The sequence below is a fragment of the Anser anser genome (assembly GCF_964211835.1).
Source record: "Anser anser genome assembly, chromosome: 13".
Taxonomy (NCBI): domain Eukaryota; kingdom Metazoa; phylum Chordata; class Aves; order Anseriformes; family Anatidae; genus Anser; species Anser anser.
In genome coordinates, this window is record NC_139734.1 from 5,584,283 (window position 1) to 5,610,770 (window position 26,488).

Here is a 26,488-nt window from a genome sequence, read left to right on the forward strand (position 1 = left end):
TAGGCAAGGGGAAGAGTACACCAGTTTGCTCCAGCCTTGTGTAAAAGAGAACGCAGTTATTTGGGGATTGGGAAATGCTTCTTCCCAATCCTCCCTCTCCAATAAATCCTGTTACAAAACCAAATGCATTACAAACATTTTTATAGCATTCTTTTTTTCCATTTTCCGTCTGGGGCTAGTTCTGACTAATGCTCAATAAAGGCCATGGGTTTCAGCCTTGCCATGTCTACAGGACACGTGTATTTGGGGAGGATCTGAATCAATCCTTGTGAAGAAAAAAACCACAAATGTTGGGCAACGCGGTGTGTATTTTGGCTGCCACTAGATTTCACCTGACCCTTGGAGCGCTAGAGCCGCTCTCATCCAGAATGCTGACAGTTGCTGGAAAGGGTGCAAATGGATTGCCATGGGCTGACCTTCTCCTGAACCTCAGTAACAAACAACGTGTTTACCGAAGGCCTGAGAGCGCTCTGCCACTTCATCGCAGAAATAACTCGAGGACTGTCTGGTCTTCCAGCATCCTCTCAGAAGTGTGTTACGGTCTGTCCTACTGTTCTGCCTTAGTGTTGTGGTTTAACCCGGCTGGCAGCTAAACACCACACAGCCGTTCGCTCACCCTCCCCCCTCCCTCTCTGGGATGGGGGAGAGAAACGGGAAAGTGAAGCCTGTGAGTTGAGATAAAGACAGTTTATTAAGACAGGAAAATAATAATAACAATAATAATAATAATAGTGATAATGGTAATAGTATTAACAATAATAATGTGTAAGAAAACAAGTGATGCACAATGCAATTGCTCACCACCCGCTGACCGATGCCCAGCCTATTCCCGAGCAGCCGGCCCCCCCACCCCGGCCAGCCACCCCTATATATTGTTTAGCATGACGTCAGATGGTATGGAATACCCCTTTGGCCAGTTTGGGTCAGCTGTCCTGGGTCTGTCCCCTCCCAGCTCCTGCTGCACCCCCAGCCTGCTCGCTGGCAGGACAGAGCGAGAAGCCGAAAAGTCCTTGGCCTGGTGTAAACACTGCTCTGCGACAATTAAAACATCAGCATGTTATCAGCGCTCTTCTCATCCTAATCCAAAACATAGCACCCTAGCAGCTACTATGAGCTACTTAACTCTGTCCTAACTGGAACCAGGACACTTAGTTTGTGATGCTTGATGTCAACGTGCTACAGAGCTGCAGCACGTTCACAAATCTTTGCTTTTAGAGAAAGGCTGCCTTGAGGATAGCACGTTTTCCTCACTGAACTTATAAGACAATGGCCTTCTTCCGTGCTGTTTTCCCTTAAAACCTATTTCCTTCTCTAAATTCAATACAACCTGTATTTTCCTCACAAACAGCAGAGATGCCATTCTTAGGACCGGATTCACCTCAGGAAACAGTCATGTCCTCTCAGCCAGGTTCCACTCTAGCCGAAACACAAGTTATTTCAAATACAGCTTACAGTCCTTACCTTACCACCCCTCATAGTGTGACAAGACTGGAGAGAGACTTCTCCCTCTATCGACCATATAAAACAAGGTAAATAGTTCAGAACAGACCATACCTTTTAAACACTTGCTACAGAAAACGTTGTCCTTCGTGTCTTTGATGAGGATCTCTTCAAATAGGCACAGTAATTAATACACGTCAAAAAGCAGGCCCAGCTAGTTATAGGAAATGCAACAGAAGTAGTACAGCTCAAAAGCCAGAATATGGTGATTTTATACGTTATTTGATTATTTTTTTTAAGTATTAACTGAGGATCTTTTTAAGTATTAACTGAGGATCATCCACAGCTCCATTTTCTATGGGCCTTTAGCCTCTGCCATTCTGAAGCTACCACAAGTTTGACATAATTTGGGGAAAATAATGTAATTAAAGCATTGCATTAATTGACTAAAACTTCATATATTTTGATTTCTTGGAAAACGTCATTGTTTTGCATCAGAAAAGACACCATTTTATGGGCACTGAGCCAATGTTTTCTTGTAAAATGCTTTCTCTACCATGATTTGAGATAGTGATGCTACATGAAAAACAGGTGTTACCGTAAGGTAGTAGATATTACTTGAGGCTGGAGGATGTTCAACACTTACTGTTATGAACACAGCCATCAAAGGAGCTTTCTAGGATGAGCTGCCCCTCCTGCATGAATAAGGGCATTACGAGCCTATTCCTTAGTATTTAATAAGATCGATCATAAATGAGTTTAAATCAGTATCAGTGATTACTGTGTATGACAGCACGGGGATACACAGCATATGGGGAAGGGCCTCAGACAAGTCAGCCTCACCGCACATTAGCTGTGCAGTCAGTCTGCCTGTGTGCCATTAGCAGTCTGTTTGGGAGTGCTGTTCAGCACGTTGTAACTGCTACCAAATTGGCCTCCAGCAGTCCAGGGATCTCAGACCAATTGGCCTTCTTTTTCCACTGAAACAGAAAGCAGAAGAGGGCATTTTCAAGAAAAACTTAATGTACAGTAGTTTTGACAATCAGGTGGTATAAGCCAGCCTAACTCTATTTCTGCAAAGGGCAACCTACCAAAGCCAGGAAATACCTCTGCATTAAATGCAAGTGAGAGAGGGAAGGGCATGTTTGGAGACAGTCAGTTTAGAATAACTGCCCGACATCCCTTCCAGGCAAAAGTAACGTGGCTGAGGTCAGACCTGGGCTATAAGTCCAGTCTTGGTTTAGCAGACTAACAGGCCACCCACAGTTTAGCTATGGGTTCTTAGTGCTTCCTCAAAACATGTTTTTCAATCAAGTTCGTGAACTAATTTCCTAAGAGGGAACTAAAAACAATGAGAAAAGGAGGTTGGAAAAATTTGTACACAATTTTTGTTTTTTGCCTGATAATAAGCACCATTTTGGCTCAGTGGCCAGGACCTCTCTGGGCTTGTCCAGCCTGAGCTCACGCTGTGTCTCAAGGGGCTGGTAACAGATGCAGACTGAACTCTTGATCACTGCCTTTTATAAGACAGAGAATATTCTGTTGATAAAACAGTATTAGGTAGGTTTATGCAAAATCACCCATTTTTATGTCATTACTTGGTGAATAGGCATTATGTAGCAAAAACAAAGTCAGGCCCTCTAAGAAACACTGTCTGAAGTGAATATTCAGATGAAGACAGAGGTGGTTTGTTCTACTTCAAGGCAGATATTTCTTCCTCATCCAATGGCAATACACAAGCCCTAAAGGCTAAAAAGCTTAAGTCTAAGCCACATTAAAAAGCATAAATCTCTTTAGTAACAAGCTCCTCTTCTTCCCCATCCTGTTTCCAGCAGGGTTTGGTTCCAGCCTAGATGCCAGTATCTACTAATTGTGACGCTTATCTCAGACACTTTCTTGAAGATAAAAATCCTTTATCCTCTTCTCCCAGTCTCGATGTTCCTAACCCCTCATCTTTTCCAGACAACACCTTGAGGTGTTCTCCTCCATTTTGTTTTAAGGAAAAAATTGTAATGTCTGGGATAACAGTGCATGGAGTAGCCTTTGTAACCTCCTAGATACACATTCTGGGCTATGCTTGCTTTGTGACATAAAAAGAAGAACTTTAAACTTGTATATGAAATCCTGATCAGAAGACAAAAGCCTTCTAAAACAAAAGATTATCTTTAATATATTAAATTTTAGATTTTGAAATTAACATTTAAAAAAATAGCAATTTTGTACTAGTTAGCAAAACTCCACTTTTCTGGGCCTATGTAAGTCAGAGCCAATGGTGTCTCTCAGGACATGGATCAGACTCTTAAATTATAGCCTGGACATCCTTTATGGCAAAGATCAGTCCAAGATCATGTAAAACAGAGTATTCGTCTTTTAGTAATACAGAGATATGCCTGATTCCTTGCAGAGAGCCACTGTTAGTGCTGCCAGGCCACCAGAACTTTATCAGATCACTTGTCTACAAGAAAAAAAGCCTTCCCACCAGGCTATTGCTTGAACCTTCTGGTATAGCTTGCTCCTTTCATCCATTGCCCAGACGAGGCGCGAGCTGCAGCCAGGAGAGTGACACCAGCATCTGGTGCTGTCCAGGTGCAAGCAAATACCACAGTAGCAAAGTTTTCCTAGGCAAGGATAAACACCAGCACCCATCAGAGTGGTTAAGAAGGGTCTCCAGTGCTACTGATTTGCAGCCAAGGGGAGTAACACAGAAAAAGTTGCTAAGGAACAAAACAAACAGACCAGTGGAGAGAGGGAACCCCAGATGTGCGATGCCTGTTTGTCTGACAATCTGTACAACCAACCACCTTCACACTGTAAAGAATCTCAGTCCTTCCGTAAAAGGAAATTCTGAGCTACAAAATTGCTGCATCAAAAATGACACAGCAGCATTCATTTTACTTCTGGATACTACCAACTTTTATGACACAGACAAATTGAATAACGTATACTATCTCTCTTAGTTTCCAGAAATTACCGGAAAGGATTTTATTTATGCATCTTGAAAATAAACAGCAGCACATAAGTCTCTCAGTCTTGAGTGATGAAACTGAAAAAACTCATTAACAGTGATTTCTAAAGTAAAACACACAAGCAAGGTCAGAGGTGACTTACCTACCAGCCAATCAAGCAAACGCTTTTCCCTCTGTGTAGGTTAGCTCCTATTTTGCCTAAGATAGGCTGCTGATAGACGGCTGAAATTAATAAATTTTGGATAAGTCCCTTTCTTTCTAATTCTGTCAAAACTTCAGAATGTTTTGGAAATTTGAAGAACGATATTCAGTGCTAACGGGTAAACTTCTTACGAGTAAGTGTGAGACTAATTTGCCACTTCCGCAGCTGATGAGGCCAAATGCTGGCCTGCATTGCCATTATGTCCATGAATTCACTTAAAGTCACTCTTTAGCCAGGTACCTTCCTTTCTCATTCAGCCTCCTTCATTATGTTCTCACATTTCCTTTTTCTTCCCCACCTTGTGTTATCAACTCAATGTGTTTCAGAAGGACTCAATAAGAAAACCACTTCCATATCTCACAGACCTGTTTATAAAGCTTGCTTTCTGGTATCTTCCTCTCCTGTGGGCACTCTGACAGCTAATAAAGGATAAGACTTTCTCCAGGGTATCCTGCTCCCATTCCGCTTCTTGGCATGGTTAGTTTCACCAAGACATATACCCATTTACCAAACTGGGTTGCAACTGGTCAACCGTAAAGCATTGCCGGTGAAAGAGGGGAACAGACAGATACCCACTTGGTGACAAGAGAACTCTAATTGTACTTTCTCTGTGGGAAAAAAAAAGGAACAAAGACCCTGAGGTATACTATTGCTGACTGCTCACTGTTCATCAACACTTGTCTGTCTTGCAGGTCACAGAGCATCCCTTAAATGAGACAACAACCACTTGGCTGCTCAGTGTAACAGCTGGAGACACACCTTCTTCCTTCCTCATTCACTGTGGGAGGGCTCTACTTACTTTGATGTCAAACGCAAATGACTCCAACCTCGTTATCGCTGCCAAGGTATTTCATAGCCCTAGATTTCCTTCTGTTTCAATACAAAACAAAGGCTAGAGCAGCTTCAGTCCGACACATATCACTGCAGGCCTCTGGCTCACTGGGAGAAGTCAGCTTGCCAGGGTCTTTTGGAATGCTTACTTGGTTGGGATTGTATCCCACTTGAAGTGCAATCAGGTTAATCTCTGTTTAAATTGTCTAGATGCTTAAGAGACCTCTTGCTTGGAAAGATGTAACGAGAATTTTTTTTTTCTTATTTATCACAGTGTTTCTTCATGTAGCACTTTGATGGCATTTATCAAGCTTATTTTTTGTTTTCCCAATGTGATACAGATACACTGATTTGAATTTACTACTTTCAGACAAATTCCTTTCTGAACACTAATATTACACCTATTTAATGTCAAACTAATACAAAGAATGTTATTCAGCTGTCAGAAAACAGAGAAAGCCAACATGGCAAACAGGAGACCTGGAATTCTGGAATTTTTTTTAGTCACAAAATTCACTGCTAACAGACCTGCATCTTCATCAGTTTAAATAAGGTCAGTATGAAGATCAGGGTGCATATCACAATGGACTGTTGTTCATTTAGGATTGCATGGGATTTCCTATCTTCAAGAAGAGGATCACACACGTAAATAAGAAAAAGCAGGCTCTGTGGAACTATTTAGTAACCGAGCAGGTTAGCAGGAATTGAACAAAGATCAGTGATGGCCAACACGGACAGAGTCTGCCATCACTGAGAAATTACCCCCCTGATTTACCAGTTTAGGTAAAACACTGCAAGAGAAATGGTGGCAATTCCAATACGAAGTCAGCTCCCGCTTATCTTAAAGCAATGACTGCAACTAGCCCTAGGAATACTCATAGCAGTCACTCCAAGGAATGGTTTTCTAGACAGCACAAGCTATTTGATTTGCAGTTACGGATTTAAGTTACATTCTGGGTGAACTAGAAGGGATCCAGACTTCCAATTCCTATTCAAATGTGTTCAAGGCACCGTAAAAATTCCATTAAAAAAGTAGATCCTCCATGAACATTTAGGAAGTGTCAGAACTTCAAGCCGCTCTAATCATCTGAGAAGACAGAAACCTCCCAAGGTCTTCCATTGTGAGAAACAGCCTGCTTGTCACCCAAGAAGAGAGCTTTGAGAGGTGGTGATAACTCAGACATGAACTAGACTAGACATCAAACCCATCCAGACTTCAGATTGCAGAGCTCCACCTCTAAATGCTGGAGAATGTCCCAGCATTGCTCATCTCTTGCCAGGTTTAATTTCCTTATGACGTGCCAGGAAAACCATCTCAGCCAGCTGAAACTCTGAACCCCATCAGGGACGCTGAAATCATTCTGGCACATTTGTGTCTCCAGTAATCTCTCTGCTAGTGCTCAGCCCATAGACCACTTCCAAGAGAAAATTATGAGTCACCTTTTAACTCTACCCTCACACTATCAATCACATCAGTTATTTTATTCAATCATGGTCCAAAAGTCAAAGTAACTTAAGTAGAAAACCTACAGAAACATATCAGCTCTCAAAAGGCAAGTCAAAAAAAAAAGGCCTGGTTTTAATAATGGTGAATTTCGCCAATATTGTTTATTCCTTGCCTTACAATTTGAGTACTTGTGGTAAAGCCATTATTTTCACTAGAGGGGATTCTTATTTTAAAATTTTTGCAGTTTTTGGAATGTCTGCAGAAGTAACTTAGTATGGTGTCCCTATCTATCTCTTCCAAGCACAGCATCCCCCTTAGGGTCCATAGTTTTTACTCTGTTCAGATGCAGAGAAGCAGACCAGATTCTCAGCTGTAAATCAGCATCGCTTTAGCTAAGCCATTGGAGTGATGTTGCTTTATGCCAGCAGACGTACAAGTCCCCTCAATCCACCTCTATCCATCAATGGATACTGCTTCATTTTTGTTCATGAGGGATTCACAATGCCTCTAGGAACAGAGAAAGCCCCTTAAAAACAAGGATGAGAAATGCCATGGCTGGATTAAATTTGACACGTTTGGATTAAATTTGAAATATTCTTCTTACAGTTCAGATATTGGTGGTTTTACCTGTTAGATCATGTGTCTGAATGTGAAAACAGTTTTTAGACAATTATCTCTAATGGTAACTTTCCTTTGTGGAGAGCAGAGTCAGGGAACGAGAAAGGAGCAAGGAGAGGCCAGAGGAAGAGGTATTGGATTCACAGCTCCAGTTAGGGAAGAAAATTGCATGTCTAAGTCTTAAATGACCTTTATCTGAAGGAAGAAGAAAAGTGACAACAGTGATCATGCACAAAAACTACAGCAAGATCAGCTCTGCACAAAGTCTCTGCAGAAGATTCAATTATCTACAGAGCTATAGGGAGAGCAAACCTGCATTCAGGTTCTTCATCAGCCCCACAAGTGCTTGTACCTGTAGTAAAGCTGAAACAACAATAAAACTCTAAACTGAAAGACCAAAAGTCAGCCCACAGCCAGATCATTGCTAAATGAGATTGAATTTTTTGCTTACCATCACAAGACTAAAGGTTTGGCAGTTATAGGGGAAGAAAAAATAAATAAAAAGCAAAAAAAATCTTAATTATTTACTCATTGTATCAGGGTAGAAGATGCTGGCTCCAGGCAACGAGAAGACCTTCGTGTGCTTTAGATAGCCTATTAGACACCCCCAGTCATTCAGTTAATTAGGCCAGCTCTGCTCTTTTCCAGGGCCAGTTTTCCACCCAAAGCATTGCAGCCAACTAGATAAGCAGCTGCTTAAAGCTGTACGCTTCATTATCTTTGATGAAAAGATAGACATGGAAGTTTGGGAGTGAGTCTTGGAGGATTTTGTCAGCCTCTGAAGAGGCTGAAGGTATTCTGCATTTGAGGAGTGAAGATAAGTAGGGTCTGCCTTCCCATCTTACAGGACATGTATGTATGTATGTACATGTATTATGTATACATAGGCAGTTCTTTCAGCTGTGAAGGATTTTTCAAAGCTTCCTTTTAGACAGAAAACCACACAGCTTTATTTATTTTTTAAATAGAATTAATCCCGAAGGAAACATACATTTAAATCACAGGGTAAGAGCATAAAATTCAATCTGATTTTGCAAATCTAAAATACAATAGCTTAAAAAAAACTCAGATTCCAGGACCTTACTCATCCAAAAACCCTGGTAAATTTGGAAATGAAATGAGAAAAGCATAAAACTCCTGACATACAAAGCATTCTTCCAAATTCATTCTTAAAGACGCTCTACCTCAGATGCGAATACTTTCCACTCATGAAGAGAAGTGTTGACAGAACTGTACCTTAATTTCCTTTGCAACTGGCATGTTTGGGCTATAATTTTTCCTTCAGAGAAGCCAGACAGTTAATTCATTAGGAAGCCCAAATCAATGAACTAACAATTACTGTAAGAAGACTTGCACCATCCGAGGATTTGATCCGAGACTTTTTGTTTTACAGGCTCAAAATAAATTTTACCATGTCATTCTTTCCGTCATCACTTTGCCTCGGGACAAACAGAGGCTGGCTTTCTGAGGGGCCACTTTTCGTTTTATGACAATTGAATCAACTAAACGAAACTTGACACTTTAAACTTTAAAGAAACATTCTGAACCTCAGAATCGTAGTGTTTATGTTGTAGAGGTGACGTTGAGGTCATTCAGCATTTTTTTTCTTTAGAGGAAAAAACAGCAACAACGTAAGAAAGCCTCCATACAGTCTGAAGGAGGGGAATATAAACTGGAAAAACTGCCAGGAGAGAAGATAACAAAACACTGGCATCTGGAGAGCCGTCTGCTTGGCAGGCATGCATGTCATTTACAAATGTTTGCTCATAATTATATCCCTGGAAGACTTGGGTGAATAATACTGTTGAGAAAGATGCCACTTCCAGAACAGTGCCTCTCCATCATATGTAAATAAATGCAACGCTCATTGAAGGGTGAATATATCTAAGGATATTGCCACAAAAAAAAAAAAAAGGGAACTCGTGCCTCACACTGGCCCAGTACCTGCAAGACAAGAGGGAAGAAAGATGGAGCTGTGTATTTGGACATCCACCGAACACAGAGCTACACAGCAAGGGCAGGAATGCTGGCAAGGTGCCACCATGTTTTGTGCTTCTTGTCAGACATCACCAACACAGAAGGGCACAACAAGGAACACACAATTTTCTGCAGTGACACAGGATTGAGCCACCAAGTTCACGTCACGCAGGGTGCACTCAGTCATCAGAGGTCAGACATGGGGTATTTGCTGACAGCTGAAGGCTTTACAATTCCTTGCTCATCTCTTCTTCTGGGTAAGCTCCGTCTTAACAAGATTTTCCAGGGAAAATAAAAATAAAATTACAGAAATAATAAAATGAGGCTGAGCAACAGCTCCATTCTGGGAACATCAGCAATTCCCAAAAAAACCATGTCACCACTTCCCCAGATGAAAACATTAAGGACAAAATATTATGTGAGGAATGGTTTATCCAGTCAGAAAACAAGATGGAACCATGCCAGACAACGTTTTCACAATGCCTCTCACACTCAGCCCATCGGGGGACAGGCAAGAAGACAGCCTGGTCCACAGCAAAAATCCCCAGGCTTTGAAGGGAGACACGGTTTCACCCCCAGAAACATGCTTGGCAAGCTATACCTTGTTCTGCTGCACCTCCTTGTATCGCTGATGGGAATGAGAGTCAATCAAACCAAGTTCCTAAACTCCTGTTCTTTGGAAAAGGATGTTTCCTGAAATAGCATCTTCAGGAGAATAAAATTGTATCTGCTTCAGTTCCCATAGTGCTTCTCAAATTAAACACCCATCCCAAAAAAAAGGAGAGCTCCTCTCCCCCAACCCAGTTCTGGAGAACTAGGTTCTCCTATACGGAGCGTTTTCACGTTAGTGTTCCTGGGAACTCTACCAAGGCCTCTTTAGGGCTCAGCATGCTGCCAGGGTCAGGCACCATCAGTCTGGTGCAGAATGGCTAAGAGAAGCGTGAGAGCCTAGGATGGAGCAGAGCTCCCGTTCCTGTTTCTGATGAACTTTCTCAAACACAGAAATGGATCCCAGCTGGATGAAATACCACAAAATTTTCAAGGTTTCTTATTCAGAGTATGGCTGAGCCACGACGCACTGAACTTCCCAGTTCACCTCCCCTCATAGCAGCATGCGGAACGAATTTTAGCCTTGACTTGAACAGCAGATTCTGTTCTAGGAAAACAGGACTTGAACAAGGGTCACACAGCCATACATGCCCCTCCAAGACTTGAACCCTGGCCACTGCCAGCAATAACTGCTGGAATGGATTAAGGGAGTTAAGAGATCCCTACTTGTTTGTTTGGTTATGTGAGAGGAGTCCTCAGGGCACCACACACAGCTCTGCTCACTTCCTTGCTACAGGAACAAAAGAGTTGTGAAAGAAAGCATTTAACAACACATCTGCAACAGCCCTTTGCATTTGAGCACTGTGATGTCCAATAACTTTCTGTGCTTTTTGGACCCATCATCTAGAAAAGCAGATGGCTATACCGTCCATCAGGAATACAACTATTTTCCCCACCATCCTTAGCAGATGCGAATGCTGACTCACCTCAGTAATGCATCTATTTTTAAATCCCCCTGAAAAAGCTAGCTAACATCTGTCAGTATCTACAGGACAGATTCTGGGTCTCTGTCTGCCTTCAAAATGCCACAGCTTTGCCCCGGTGTGGTAACGCAGCTCCGGGGCACAGCTTCATCCTTCCTCCTATAGCGCCATTTGGCTTCCCAAGTCCCTGTCAAACATCCATCCTCGTACACCCATGTCTGCCTGCTCGGGGTGGGGACCTGAGAGCACGAAGCACTAGCAGTTAAGTTATTCGGACCAGACACAAAACTTGGTGACTCTGGCACCCATGAAATGCTTGACATTTGTATGATGAACTGGGCTGGTGTTGTCTCTAGACAGTTGACTCCCTGAGAGATTAGCTAACAAGAACAGACTATTAATAATATTAACTTTAAACATTATTACAAGACTAAATTGTAGGCTCTTCAGTGGTTCCTTTGGAGCGTCCCCATTTCCCCAGGACGCTTTCAGATGCTGTGGGCTGTCAGCCACGGTTTACATGGCTTATGTGTGATATGTCCTCTTAAATGCTGTTTTGAAGTGAAAGTTTATCAGCTGGGTTTGTAAATATCTTGTCACAGCTCCAAGTGTGAATTCTTCATAAATCTACTCACAGAATGAGATGTGGAGAGACTCACAGAGGCCTGAACCTGCCTTGGTAAACAGAAATCCTGTTTTCTGACGTTGTTTGCACTGTTCTGTAGCCAAACATGAAAACATGAAGGGTGACAGAGTAAAGAAAAGAACGAAAAAGCTTTGCAAATTATCTAATTGGTATGACTGTGAACTTGCCCAGATCCTCAACCCCATTTTAAAAACACCAAAGAAGGAAAGTAAGAAGTCAGAGTGTTGTTGCTCTTTCAGCAAGCCTCGCAGTACCTACTCAGACAGGATACAGGAGTAACACTGTCTCCAAAACAAAAAATACCTTCTTGTGGCTCTAGGCCTGGCTGTCATCCTCCCCAGGCTGCTAGAGTAGCAACAGTTTTGCACCTTATAAATTCTGAGTGACATCACAGAAGACCTAGCTGGGCACTGAGAATGTCTGCATCCAAAACCAGATGCCTGGCAGATTATAAACCTTTTATATGAGGAGTTGTTGTGAGAGACTGATGAATACCTGCAGGAGCTTTGGAATTTGAACCTCGATCTCCATGCAATTGGATTGTTTATTCAGCAGTTCTTAATCCCTGAAACAATTTTCAAGTTGCTGAGGGAGCCCTTCCCCATAGGAGCTCCGATATGAGCTACCCAGCCCCTGTTGTCAAGTATCCTTCGAGGATACAAACTGTAAAATAGTTCATTATATGCAAAATTACAAACCTAAACTGCCCCAAAGAAGGGCATCTTGGTCGAACCCAAGCTAAACAAGACTGAGATCATCCAATTTGGAAGACAGAACACTGAAAATCTAGTAAAGACATTTCTACCCCAAACTGATCTCAGAGTCTTATCAGATTCCTTCCTCAGCCTCCAGAAGGAATCAAAACCTCTCTTTTTTGTTTGTTCTTTTTCGAGCCAGAAGAAAACAAACAGAAGCCTTCTTCCCAGATATGAAACACACAAGCACATGCCCAAGACAACCCTACCTTTGCCATTTTCAGGCAGGGTAAGGACAACTGATGGTACAAAACAGCTTCATGTAGCTCACCACCTTCATCTGCCAGGGTGCTAAAGGGTATCACTCTACTTCTGGTCCTTCTTCCTGTTCTTAACTCGCTTTGGCTGTCATCTGCCTGATTTCTGAGGCAACAGGACAAGGCACATCCCAGATACAGAAGCAACAGCATATTCCATGACCCACCAAAACAATGCACTGGCATCCAGTCTGAGCACTCATCGGTCAAAAAAGACAGTCATTTGGTCTTTTATTTCTGTTCTCTTAAGGGAGACACGCCCTTCCTCCAAATTCAAATCAAACCACCATTAGAAGAGCTAGAAACAAACATGCACACGCACACAAACACACTTTCGTACCCTCACCACATCAGATCTATTTACTGCACAAGGCAATTATGCTGATAAAGTCCTAAAAGTAGGTCCTGAAGCACAGAGTCTAGAAGAAAAAGGCTGAAAAAGCCCAGCATGACTCTTCTCAGAAAGTCTAGTTACTCAGCTATGACACTGCACACAACAGCTAATGGTTAATTCACCTGGACTGCTTGCTTCTTTTATTTCTACAAATAATTTGAGCAAAGATGTCTCATACGAGGAGGAAGAGAGAAGACGGAGCAAACAGGGAAGGCCAGAACTCGTGAAGGCATGCTCCCTTGAAAAGGAAGTAGTCATTTTCTTTTCAGAACACGTTCAATGAAAAAAAAATCAAAACCTTAGGAGAAAATAATAATGGGAGAAAAGGAACATAAAGTCCACACTGTTCTCAGGGAATTACTTGGCCGGACGCTGTCAGAACATGCCGTTCTAAGTACCTTAGGAGACCAGCAGGGAAAGTCCCGCTATAGCTGGAAAATGTTTCCTTGCCTCCAATGAAAATTTCAAGAAATATTTCATTTTACTTAGTGTATCTGGGAGAAAGTTGCAACACTGAATATATCCCCACCCTCCCAAAACCAACAAAAACACACCAATCCACCATTTTTTCTGACAAGTGCTTGCTCCTTAAAATGACCAGTTATTTGAAGCAGCCAGGACTACTGTTAATTTTTAAGTGATTACAGGATGATATTATGGTAGCAGTAACAATGACAATGCTTTTCTGTTATAGCGTTCTACATAAGAACTTATGTCCCTGGTTGCAAGAATATGAACTCAGGTTTCAGTGGATTCCAGTTACTTCTTTGCTCTCTGTACACCAGTACATAATGCATATATTTAGGTTAGTATAGGAATAGGAAAGGAAAGCAAATTATAAAGTAATAACTCACTTTTTCTTCACATGCTTGAATCAGTCTATGTTGTTCTACAGCTATACAATCCTCGAGGTATTTTTTCTAAATAAGTTCTTCAAATAATACACTGAAATAATAACATAATATTATATTGAGATCAATTCCTTGATTGTTCTTCTCTATGCTCTCTAACCATGACAGTAAACTTGAAGCTGCCAATGTCTGATCACTTCTAGAGCCTATTTTTCAAGGTCATCACCCTCACTACCTCACAGAGGCCTTCCCTGCCCAGACTTGTGAACATTCGGTTGGCTTGAAAAACATTTCAGAAGTGCAGCTAGAGTCAAGCCCAGGACCTTGGTGCTCACCATGAATAAAAGCAGTTTCATGAACCACTTTAAGCAATGCCTGGTTAAGTGTTCTTTCCCTTGATTAAACGTTGCTCGGCTTTTAAAGCATGGAAACATTAATCCTGATATACTGGAGCCATGCCAGGATGCTGTTAAGTGCTTCATAATATCTTGAATCTCAGGTGGTTCACGTGGACCTCTCTCACATCACTGCTGACCCCCAACTATCCCAGCACTCCAGGGCACCAAGTGGCATCCACCTCATTCGGACACCACAGGACATTTCCCACTGCTGGTGAAAATGACCCACACCGACTGATTTCACCAAATCAGACACTAGAACAGCAGGTTCTGGATCCAACTGATCCTGAATTGCAGCTGTACTGTACGGATAAAGTTTGGTTTGACCTGGATTTGAAAGATCTTGCCCTCCACTTTTTGACGCCCTCTCCTAGGAGTCCAGTTCCACGGGCCCTTTGAAAACCTTACTGTTCCTGCCTGCAGGTTGCCAGGGTGTGAGGACAGGGACAGCTGAGGTGTGTGGAGGACTGCTAACTCTCCTAAATCCCCCCCCTCACTAAATACCTAGAGCTCTTGGGGTAGATTTGTTAGTCTCCCCTCCAACAAGGCTTGGAAGCCAAGTGCCAGCACAAATGTTAGCATTACATACACAGCACGGTGGAGTCCTGCCTACACCGTGATCTCGGATGCGTGGCAGTTCGTTGTTAGTATCAGTAACATCCACCCGTCATCCCACCCCTTCCCCAGCTCTGAATGAAACCCAACAATCTGAAGACAATTGGATTTAATTGCGCGCACAGCACTGTTTGGGGGCCGGCGCTGCCAATCCCTGCCACCTGACTGTGCAGTTGCCTGGGCGACGCGTGAGCAGAGCGTGTGAGCAGAGCGTGGTTTCGTGGTTCTGTGCTGCCACACGCATCTCCGGGAGCTGTGCCAGTGCCTGAGCTCCTGCAGCTGGGGCAGATTTAACACCTTCCTCCCCAGGAGCAGCCGGCCTGTCCTTGCAGCCACTGCTCTGCAGACCGACACCTGCACAGAACGACAGACGGACACGGCCAGGCGCCAGGGACACTGCGGCACCTTATCAAGTCGAGTGTTTGGCAATGCTGGGCGTCATCTGCAGGTGGTTACGGAGCACGTGCCTCGTTGTGTGCATAGCTGATGAGGGAAAAAATCATTTAGCACCATCTAAAAATAATTTTCTTCCGATGATTTCCTGTCTACCTCTTGTCCCCCTGCCCACGTCCTTCGTACTAGCAGGAGGCTGCATCATTCCGAGAGCACCATGCTGTCCTCTCCATCTCCACAATTTCAACAGAAAAAGCACAATTAGTGTGCATACCAACTTTCTCATCAACCTCTCCAGTTACCTTCCAGGGCAGGCATCTTCCCAGAATTTAGCTCTCAATTTCTTTTCTATTTCTTTTAGATGAATGGCTTAAACTTTGGTTGGAGCCCACTTTGCCTATGACCTTTTAGAGCTCTTCTAGGAAATCCTTCGGCATACAAGGCTTACACTCTGCTATAAAAATTAAGACGCACTCCAACCCTTCCCTTTATATACGCACACAAGTATGCTTATCAAACAAACATCTGCCAATCATTTGAAAAGCTAGGAACAAGAAATTCCTATCTGGAGGTCAAGACCACAAGCTAAATCTGCTTTTAATGGCAAATAAAACTACTGGTAATAATGGCAGATAGCCTCCTTGTCATTGCATATAATTGCATGTGTAATCACAGCTAATTACAGCATACAAAAATGCCTGTTAAAATGTTAAATACTGTAATCCAGGAAGCCCTGTAATCCTCCTGGAGCCCTGCACAGCGCCAGCAGCAGTGCCATGTCTGAAAGTCACCCACAGAAGGTGACAGCTGGTACGCCAGGCTTGGTTTGTCTGTGAAGGACAACAGCCACAGTGTTATGACCTATGGATGCAAGAGAAGCAAAAGGACAAAGAAGCTTTATTTCATGTTAATGCAAGGCCAAGTCTCTCACAGTCCTTTTCTTCTACAGACACATCCTGGAGACGTACAAATAAGCAAGCAGCAAGACATTGGTGCGTGGCTCACACAATGACCTACGATCTGAAACCACCTTTGTATTCCCAGTAATGTTCATATGTTCAAGGCACAGCAAAGGATTCCTGAGCTCCCTCAAATGTCAGCAGAGGCTTACAACCACATTTTGAAAGACATTTCCTCACCTCCCAGATACAGGCATGTTCCATACACGCCCGTGCTTCAGGTATAAATGCAAATGGCACAGCACACAAAGCTTCACAATTTGTGTTCGACTGCACTTTGAGAGTCGATAACCACCAGCAGTACAGAAACATGGACGACTCCGGGTGTAGGCAGGGAAACAGAAAACAAAAAGGCTTCTGCTGTTTCCAGATGTATCAGCAGGCTTTGCAGAACAAGTCGTTTTCACAGAACAGTCATCAGACCCTACGAAGAGGGAGGATGAGGAGGAGAAGCGGGAGGAACCTCTGCTCTCATCAGGCAAGTGCGCTGGCCCTGCCCCATGTTCTTAACCAGAAAGAAGAGGCTGAAGGGAGAAGGAAAGGCATTCAGAGCTACAAAAGTGATCCTTACATCAAGAGAGCTGTGGGCGTGGGGAGGAAATCTGACAAAGCAATGAAGTGTCACTGTTCGCAGGGGTTGTTACAATCTGATTTGTTTGCCACACAGAAGGCAGCAGTGTAGCCACACGGAGCTGCTCTGAGTTCACACCGCTCTGTCACGGCAGTTTATGGCATCCCCCTTCAATCGCCGCTCTCCCTCCAGCTCTGGGCTACCCCAAGCACCATCCTGGCAGATACCCCACAAGCAACAACGAGGAGCTGTGGCTCTGCTCTGTGCTTGCAGTGCACTGCGGGACAGCCACCCGAACACAGACGCAGCATGCCACCGTCCTTCCCTTTCCAGTGCCTCTCCTGAATAAATTACTGAAGGCTGACAGGCAGTGCCAAAAATAAATTACTGAAGGCTGACAGGCAGTGCCAAAAACAAGCAGATGTCTCTGCTCTTGTTCGTGGACAAACTGGAAAACAGATTTAGACTGAAGCAATGCAGCTTACAGAGGAGACAGGAAGCAAATGAGCAAGCCATGCAAGCCATGCCCCCCTCCAAGGGGCATTGAGCCCATGCGCGCTTACACCTGACAGCCTAGTGCTGAGCACCACCACCTGAGCCCTTCATGACGCTCATTCTGCAAAATGTATGAGGACTGGGATACTAGTAAACCTTCAGGAGGACTGCTTACTGTGACCCCAAATCCTGTCCTGGGAACATACGTGGGACAAGGAAAGTTAGTGCAAAACGTGTAAAGCTAACCCAGCCAAAACACCCAGGCAGGCATGTCCTAAGCCTCCCCTCCCTTCCAAAGGTGGGCCAAGTCTTCTAAGGCAGGCACAGAGGTGGGGGAGGTTTCCAGCACTCGCAAACACAAGATATTTTAGCTCCTTAGACAACTGGTCATTTTCCACCACTTAGAAGCAAACAAAAGCCAGTGCCCCCTCCGAGAAACACATGTGGGCATGGAAGTCAGAGCTCCTGAGCTCTCCAGCACCTCACCCGCCTGTGCTGCCCGGGACAGGTCACTAACCTGCCCCTCCCACACTTCCTGCTCTGCAAACTTGGGATGTACCTGTTCTATTTATTCCCTCTGCTGTGTCAAGTATTGGAAAATTGGTGAGAAAGATGGAGAACTGGGCCCATGCCATGCAGTCTTTCTAGGAGCATGGGGCAGGCAGTGGGCCGTGAGCACGCAGTTCCCCACTTCCAGTCAGATTCGGCACCAGTGGGTTATTGGGGTTTAATGAAACGCAACAACAACCTCTTCTGTGGCCTGGGACATGAGAGGGTTTTCTCGGGAAGCAGCTCAGCAGTAATCTCAGCATCTTTCTGTGCTGTCTTACTGAAGGAGAACTAGCTCTGTCTTTCCAGAACACGAATGTACGATCATAGCTCTTTCATAAGGAAAAGACGCAAAGGAAAGCATAATCAGGGCTTATAAACCAGAGGGTCAGGCATAGAAACCAGGAAAGCATACAATAATATTCTCATTCTGTCAGACGAGACTATTATTTTGCCTTCTGAATGCCTAACTAACACGTCACTTATCTCTGAAACAAGCTTATCGGCTCTTTCAGCCCTGGCTGGAGGATCACCACTAATAGCTTAACACAAAATGTCCTTGGGATTTAATACCATTGCAAAGTCAATTGTGTCAGTGACAAAATTGAGACAAACCTTGTTAAAAATAAGACAGACAAAATACGTGAAGCAGAGCGACTGCAGTTCCCCGGTATTTTCACCAGAGCTGCTTGCTGCTAAAGCCAGTGCTGAGCAGGAGCACCACACAGAGGCAGTGTTTGCCCTCAGTAAGGGGTTAACCAGCACAGGGGGCTGCCGATGTCCCAGGGCCAGCAGAGATGGCGGGGGGCAGGCGGTTCCTCCTACCCCCTGGCAGACGACAGCTGTCCCCAGCCAGGAAACCGAGGGCCAGCACTGCACAAGCAGCATGCATCGCTCTCGTTTCTTGGATGAGCTTTCCATAACGAAAATTCTCCTTGGAAAGTCACACCGTGCTAGGGAGACTGCACAGTAATTACACGGTGCCTTTTGTGTTCTCCAGGTTCTTAATACAGGGGTGCCACAGAAGTAACGCTGCCCTGGCTTTGTTCGCTTTCCCAAGGAGACGTGTACAAAACAACTAATTAACGTCAGACAGTTAATGACCTATTGCTGCAAGTGACTGGAATGAGCAAACAGGACAGACTTAACGTTTCAGGTGCAAATCCAAAGACAAAAACAAAGGGGAAGAAACCCTTTGCCCTTCCTCCTCTTTTCTCTCCCTCTCTAACACTCCTTTCTTCACTCGGGCAGAATAAAACCTCTGAGTGTACAGAGAGCCCTTCTATGCATGTGGTCTGCCTGGCCAACACCAACCAGGCAGGGGTGGAACAAAGTGTGAGCATATTTCTGAGCTGAAACTAGAATAACAGCTTTTACCTCAGAAGAGACGCAGATTCCCAGACCCCAAACGTACTTGGTGGGACACTAGCATCAGTGAAAGCAGCTGCAGAGGAAGCCCACAGCTCTGTGTGCGCAAAGCTGCACCCTCCAGCTGCTCAGACAGCTTCACGGAAAGCTTTCTGAAGTAAAAAACTGCTTGTTCTTACCGGTACATAAGTACCAGCATCTGGGCAGGCTATCCACCGCCTCTGTAGATGGAGGGAGGACAGAAAACAGGGTTTCGCCACTTAGCAGGAAAACTTTTGTTCTGTTCACTAAAACTTCACTATTGAAGCTGCTGTGAGAAATTAACATCAGCGGGGGGGGTGGGGGTGGGGACAAACAACCTAATGCTATCCCAGCAAATGTAGCCCAGCCTTGGTCAGCCTCCCCTGCCAACCCCTGTCACACAGGACAAGGAACAGTACCAGCTGTGTATGGAGTAGATCATGTTGTCAGATCAGCTCTTCTAGAAAAGCCACACAAGTTCGTGATTCCAGAAGATTAATCCTAATCCCAACAGTGGACATGTGTAAAGTTAAGGACAAAATCATGCTACTTCCGGGTAAAAACACTGTGTGCATCTCACTACAGGCTTCCAGTGTCCTCTTCATTACACTTGTCAGAGTATGAGAACAGGTCGCACTTTGATGGAAAGCCACATGGTCAAAGTTGACAATGATTTTATGTTCCTCAAAATTATTTGCTCATGGCTCTGAACTGCTTTATAAAAACAAGCTCTGTGAAGCATGAAACCTCAGAGCAAGCCAATTACCAGACCCCAAATACAAGTAATATTAACAGCTTGAAACGTGCAGTACATTAACCACAGTCAGAAGAGAGTGACATGATACTTGATTCCCGTTAAGATGCTAGGTGAAGTGGCAAACAGATACAAGCATTATAGGCTGTGTGCAGACAAGAGCTGTTCATTCTGAGTATGAAATCACTGGGGTGTAATCCAGGTTTTATAAAAGTCAAGGGCAAAATTCGCAGTGAGTTCAACACAACCATGCAGAGATCAGAGATGTTATCAGTCAGTAAAGGAAAACTCTGCATTCACTCCAGATAAGACTTGCTGATGAGTTTTCACTAGAACCTCTGTGAAACTCAGAGGAATAGGGTGTTGAGTTCAGTACAGAAAAAGTTTACGTACGCACGTCTTGGGAACATGCCTTCACTTCTCTGCGTCAGCTACACATCCGTGTAATTGAGTATTCCCTGGGAGTAGCTCAGGAGTGTCCTGCCTCATACTGCAAGACTCACCCAAACCTCTCAAGACCTGTACGTAGTTGGGCTTTGTGGTTCCAGTATAGTTAATACAAAGGTAACCTGGGAACAAACCACACACACACGGTGTCCTCTTATTTTTGACACTATATAGAAAGCAAGACAACAGATTCTGGAAACACAAGTTAGTTCTCTGTGGAACAAAAATGAAACCATTTGCTCTGAACAGAAAGTGGGTATATGCTGATAACAAGGGCTCTCAACTCATTCTGTTGGTGGCAGTTGGAAATATCCAAGTTTCTTTTAGTGTAAGACCTCTCCACTGGTTGTTCCTGGCTGTTTGTTGCATTAGCTAGCCTCCCTTGCTGGGCAGACTGTAGATCTTCTTTTTCCTACTCTCTCCTCCAAGAAAAATTACAAATAATTTATTCATACATCTAAACAACTAATTCAGCTACCTGGAATTGGAGCAACTCCCCCTTGCTACTGTGAGGATTCCTTCCCCCATACATTTTAATAAGATACAAGTTACTCTGAAAACATGTGGAAAGCTATTATGATTGAGTTGCATGACTGATTTGCTTCTAGCATCCCAGGCAGGAGGAGGTATTCGGTTCATAACATCTCATTTTCTATCATGTTTTTTGCAAGGGTTATTTCTTCCTTAAGAAGGAGAAAAAAACAATGACAACATGGTGGGGGCACTAAGTCTAGCAGCTAAAGTTCAGATTTTGTATTGCCATTACCGTGCCTGCACACCAGGCCCTCAGAGGGACAGGTAATAAAGAGAAACTTCAATTAAGAGATGAATGTATTTCTGAAACGCTTCTGTCAACACAGCAAACTACAGAGGTAAATAGGCTGACCCAAAAAACGAAGAATATTCTTTCAGAATATATTTCTGTATTGACTGATCTATTACTGATAGGTATTCTTAATTAAACAGAGGGCTGAATTAAAAGCCACTGAAGCTGGAGTCAACGCCCATTGCTGCTTGTTATTAGAGAGCCACCAACAGTAAAAAAACACAGTCAGGCTGTACAGAATGCTTCCTTCTCACCTTATACAGTAAGGCATGACTTTTGTTTTGGACAGCAATGGGACAGAGAGGTTGATGTCTGAATTACACACTGACAAGAAATGAAAGGAAAAAGAGAGGGAGAATAGACTAAGATAACTGGTTTAGCACAGAGAAGGCAGTGGGAGTGATACAGCACAAACAGCATCTCTTCACAAGGGGAGTGCCCTTTACCTTTGGGCGCTTCCATTCAACTTTCTTTGGTGGAGCTCTCTGGTAGAAAAGGGACTCATCTGAGGCTGGAAACTCGGGGTCTTCGAAGAGCTGTCTCTGCTGAATACACTGCCCTTTCAGCTCGTGGTACGTCTGATCTCTGAAGAGCTGAACTGACGAAGACATCTCTTTCTGTCTAGATAAGATGAATATCGGCTTGTGTAAATCACAGAGTCTCTTTGAAGTCCATAGCATAAAGCATAGCAATGCACTCCTCAGTCTTTGACAATAGAGCATATAACTTGTTCTAAACAAAATTAGTTCTTGATTTCTGATTTTAAAACAGATTATAAATTAGATTATGCTAAGTAGTAGACTAAAAACAAGAAAAAAAGAAACAAAACCTGTAAATATCATATATATATATTTTAAAAAAAAAGATGACACTTCTGGCTGAAGAGAACTCATCAGGAAAGGCATTAAAGAATCCAGATGAGGAACAATGAGCATTTTGCTTTGTCTAATGGATTGTAAAGGTAAGAGTGGGTCTTGCTCCTCAGTTTGTATTATGTGTGAAGAGCAGGAGCATCTTCCTTGCTACATTCTCCTACTAGCCTCTAAAGCTTTAATTATCTACTCCAACTCTTATGCCTACAGAAAACTGAAAACAGATTTCTGCAGTTATCCATCTTAATTTAAGTGGCAATACTTTGGCTGGAATTATTGTCTTTGATCTTTATGTTACATTTCAGGGAACTGAATTCCCAGAAGCTGCAAATACTTGCAAGTAGTGTCCATAATAATAATAATTTTAAAAAATAACCACAAGGAAAGAAAGAAAGAACAATTTGCTTTCAAGCCTTGGTTTCAAGAATCCTAACTATCTAGCCCTGTAAGTTTACAGTCTCAGCCACAGAGCTCAAATAAGTTGCTTAAGATCATTCTACAAATCAAAAATCAACCACAGAAATCATTTTGAACGGTGTGAAGTCTGGGGAACATGAGGGATGCTTCTATTTTTCTGAGGTGCTATTTGAAGAGAGCGAAGAGAATATCTGAACTTACTTTTGTACTCCCTTCCTTCCTGCTCCGGATTAGAGATGTATTCCCCTTCCTTCAGATACCTACATCAATAAGGACAAATGCAGGTTATCCTCCTGGCAGATCATAAGGACTAAACAACATGCAAGCAATGGAGCATGGTATTACATTGCCCTAGCAGCCTACTTGCTGCGTCCTGCTGCAGGGATCCCAGCCTGTGCTCCACGAGCCACTTGCGATCCAAATTGGATGAGATTCCACAAGTTTGCAGAAAACTGAACCAAGCTAGGCACAAGCCTTTCCCAGCAGGCATGTGAGTACAGCAGGGGAAATGCAGAGAATGAGAAACGTTTGGAAATGTCAAATTTATTGTGATTGAAAGTTGCTGTGGCCAAAATAATGTAGGGATGGTGGTTGTAAAACCTGCCCTCCCTCCACTCACTCCTTCCCCTGCCCCAGAATTAATTAGACAGCCCTTCAAGGATGAGAAATGCTGCTCTAGTGTCTTCACTCATGGGAAGGAGAGAATTCAGGAGTGCTCTTCCACCTCATTGCCATTCTTGCACCCATTCCAAAGCCTCCCAACCACAAACAAAGTAATCTACCTGTAAGTACCACCTGAATTCTACCAGCAGAACCTTACACAGCAAAGCGACAGGACAAAGAACCAGTCTGTGCGTGATATTTTGATGAACCAAATCTTCAAATGCCAGTCCGGTAAAATCTCCATCCTCTGTTAGGACTTTCAGAAATAAAGCTTGCATACATCAAGATTGTGATGACTTTGAGTCGAATTCTAATACTGCTGCAATAGATGGAACAACTTCTTGTATCTTCAGTCTGGACAAGGCTTCCCCGTTTGGAACTGCACCATATAGTCCCTTAGAAACTGTTATACAGCTTCAGTAAAATAAAACTGTATGCAAAGGAACTATTCAAAACCAAAACAGCTCACTGACACTATCCCACTTGTAATGATTTCCTTATTCTTAAAGTTTCTTGTTAATTAACCCCCCAAAGCATCACAAGGCATCTTGCGTAGCAGAAGGCCTCCCAAGAAGAAACAAAAGAGACTTGCTTCCCCTCTCCAACCAGTTCTTCAAAGTCAACTTGTGAATTACACACAGATAGTTCAGGGACAAAAGCAAAAATTAGTCCAGCTAATTTGGGTAGGATATAGATTATCTCCTGATAACTGGCATTCTTGCTTATTAAAAATCCCCCACGAGCTAACTAAGATTCTAAGCCCGGCCTATCTGTGAGATACACTTGTTTTTAAAATGGCCCAGGGGTGATAAGGTTTTCAGCCGTCATTGCCTAATTCAGCGAGATGGGCTGTTAGTGACCTCATTCCCCACCCTTTCTCCCCTCTATCTGCTGCACTGGAACACAGTCCTTCCAGGATTATCACCCCCCACACCCAGTCCTGCAACAGTGCACAGACTGCGGTCCCAAATTCAGCACATGAAATCACGCTGCTGCCTGCTCACCCTGGGCTCCACGGACAGCACTTGGCAAGGGAACGCTACCGTGGGAGGAGGAGGCTGCCAAGCTGCCCCCCTCAGGGCTCCCTGTGCCATCCTGAGCAAATGACTGAGCTTAAAGAAGGGGCTCAGCCTGACTGGTAACTGCTTTCCACCCATCCATGAAACCTGGAGCACTGGAGCTGCACGGAAATCCCACCCCTACCTGCTGAGCTAGCAGAAACCCACTGCAGCAGGAACCCCAAAATAACCTTCCAAAACATGATAGAAGTCTTTTTTTTTTTTTTTTCCCCCTGTTCTTGGGAAGTGCACAGTGCAGGAGGTGAAGGCAGTTTCTACAACAGCCTAGTGGTCAGAGCACTGAGGACGAGGGAGGGCCACAGCCGAGCCCTTCCTCTCCTTGGGGTTTCCCACCCAGCAGGACACAGCCCACGCTGACTGAGACAAGCAGCAAGCACCTGGCTCCTGCTCCGAGGTCCAGCTTTGAAGCAAGCCCCAGGCGCTGACCCTCAGTTAACATCAAAGCTCCCAAACTACCCAGCAATGCTCCCTCCTCCAGTCTCAAGGTCACAGCAATAGCCTCCCCCTGCTCTTCTCTTCCAAAGCTTTACCTTCAGTTCTGCTGACGTTCACAATGTGCAGCTGTGCTTGAGGAAAACACGAGGCAGGGCTTGGCAGCCGCTCTTTCCAGGGCTCCCTACGCTGCCCTGTGACACAGAGCTGTGTGCAGAATAACAAGGGCTGAGAAGCATGGTCCTAAAATACTGCACCACGTTTTGAAGACCCTCTACAGCTCTGTCAAGAGAAAGGGACTGCTCTAGGGGACGGAAAAGAGACAGCCAAAGAAAAAGAAAGAAAAAAGAAACAGCTCTACAGGTCAGACATTCTTAGGTTTTTGGTGATTGTTTCTTTCCCTGCCCACACAAATACCAGGTTTGCTCTTTTATCCTTTTCAGTCTCTGAGCTGAGCCCCCAGCACCTCCCCACAGCTGATCCCAAAGTCCCTCTGGAGCCACGACAAGCCCCTCAGTCCCAGCAGCAGTACGGGAGGTCCCCGAACTCTCGGCTTTCAACCACTGAGCTTTGACGTCTTTCTCTACCCCTCTCTTTTCCAGTGCAATTCCTACTCTGCTCAAAAAAAAGGCCTTCAGCACAACAGCGAAGCCACGTCTCTGCAGGTCCCCGTTTCAAAAAGGCTCCCTCCACCCGGCGTCCCCTCCTCACCCCAACACTGCATTTTTACTCCCAGCTGACACTCAGAGGTGCTTCCCCTACTGGAGCGAGCAAACTATGGCTAAATCACGTTTGACATAGTCACAAGTACCAGCTCCTGGCATTCTTAGCAGCCCTAAATTAAAGGGACATTCACTGGAAATGCAGTTCTTCACGAGATATGAGGACGAGCTCCAAGCATTGTTCTCGGCCTGGAGAGCCCTACCAAACAGGGTTTCTTTACACTCACGTTTTCCCGTCCCAAGCGCTCTCTTCCCTAGCTGCTACGCAGGAGATCCACAACAAACCCGGCTGACTAACTGTCCGGGCAGGCGAGCGAAAATTACACCCTGGCTGCCCTTACGTTCACGCAATAAGCACACAAAAGCTAACAGAAAAAGTCACCTCCTCTAAGCCCACTTCTGTTACCCCGTGTAACTAAAAATCAAGCAGGGTACGAAGTGGCAGAGAAGCCGCTGCAGCTGTTAAGCCAAGTGCACCCCTCGGCGGCTCGCCGGCAGGCGAAAGCATCCCTCTCACTCCCATCCCTGCAGGAGGGGCGCAGGGCCGGCACGGGGCTGGCTTCGCCTTCACAAAAAGCTCTGCTTTCGGTTCCAAGGGCAAGTGGTGCCAAGCAGCTGCAGAAAGCCCTCTGCTCTACATGGAGCTCCTTGTCTAGGAAGGGGCTCGGCACTCCATATCATCACGCACCCACTTCTTCGCTCGGATTGCAGGATTCAAAGGAATCACAGCACGAGGGCTAAAAGGGCAAAGTAAGTTTCTAGCTGACGTTTAACTCCACAGCGGCAGAAGACGCTGCTCCTTCCAGCAAGCAGCCCCTGAGATGGAAGTGCTCGAGCTCAGGCACGCCCCAGCCTCGGGGTCACATCCCTGGTGCTGCAGGAGCCCCTGGCTGGGGTGACCACACGGATACACACACCATACACTGCATGCTGGGGTACAGTCATAATTTTAGGATTTGTATCCCTTTGCTGGTAGTGAGCTTGCTTTTGG

The 26,488-nt window shown here is 44.4% G+C and overlaps 1 protein-coding gene across 4 annotated transcripts in view; it reads right to left on the reverse strand.

The window, feature by feature from the left end:
- CAPN6 (calpain 6) overlaps window positions 1-26,488 on the reverse strand; it is a 63,328-nt gene that overhangs the window by 30,554 nt on the left and 6,286 nt on the right. For 2 of the 4 annotated variants that reach the window (XM_083797389.1, XM_083797390.1), the window contains 2 exons: window positions 22,803-22,861; window positions 21,759-21,933 (listed from right to left, as the gene is read on the reverse strand). In XM_083797389.1, the coding sequence (XP_083653515.1) occupies window positions 21,759-21,923 (165 nt within the window). In that variant the 5' untranslated portion in view covers window positions 21,924-21,933; window positions 22,803-22,861. Of the gene's footprint in view, window positions 1-21,758; window positions 21,934-22,802; window positions 22,862-22,964; window positions 22,989-24,873; window positions 25,010-26,488 lie in introns of those variants that run through there. The other 2 variants (XM_083797391.1, XM_083797392.1) reach the window with 2 other exon arrangements.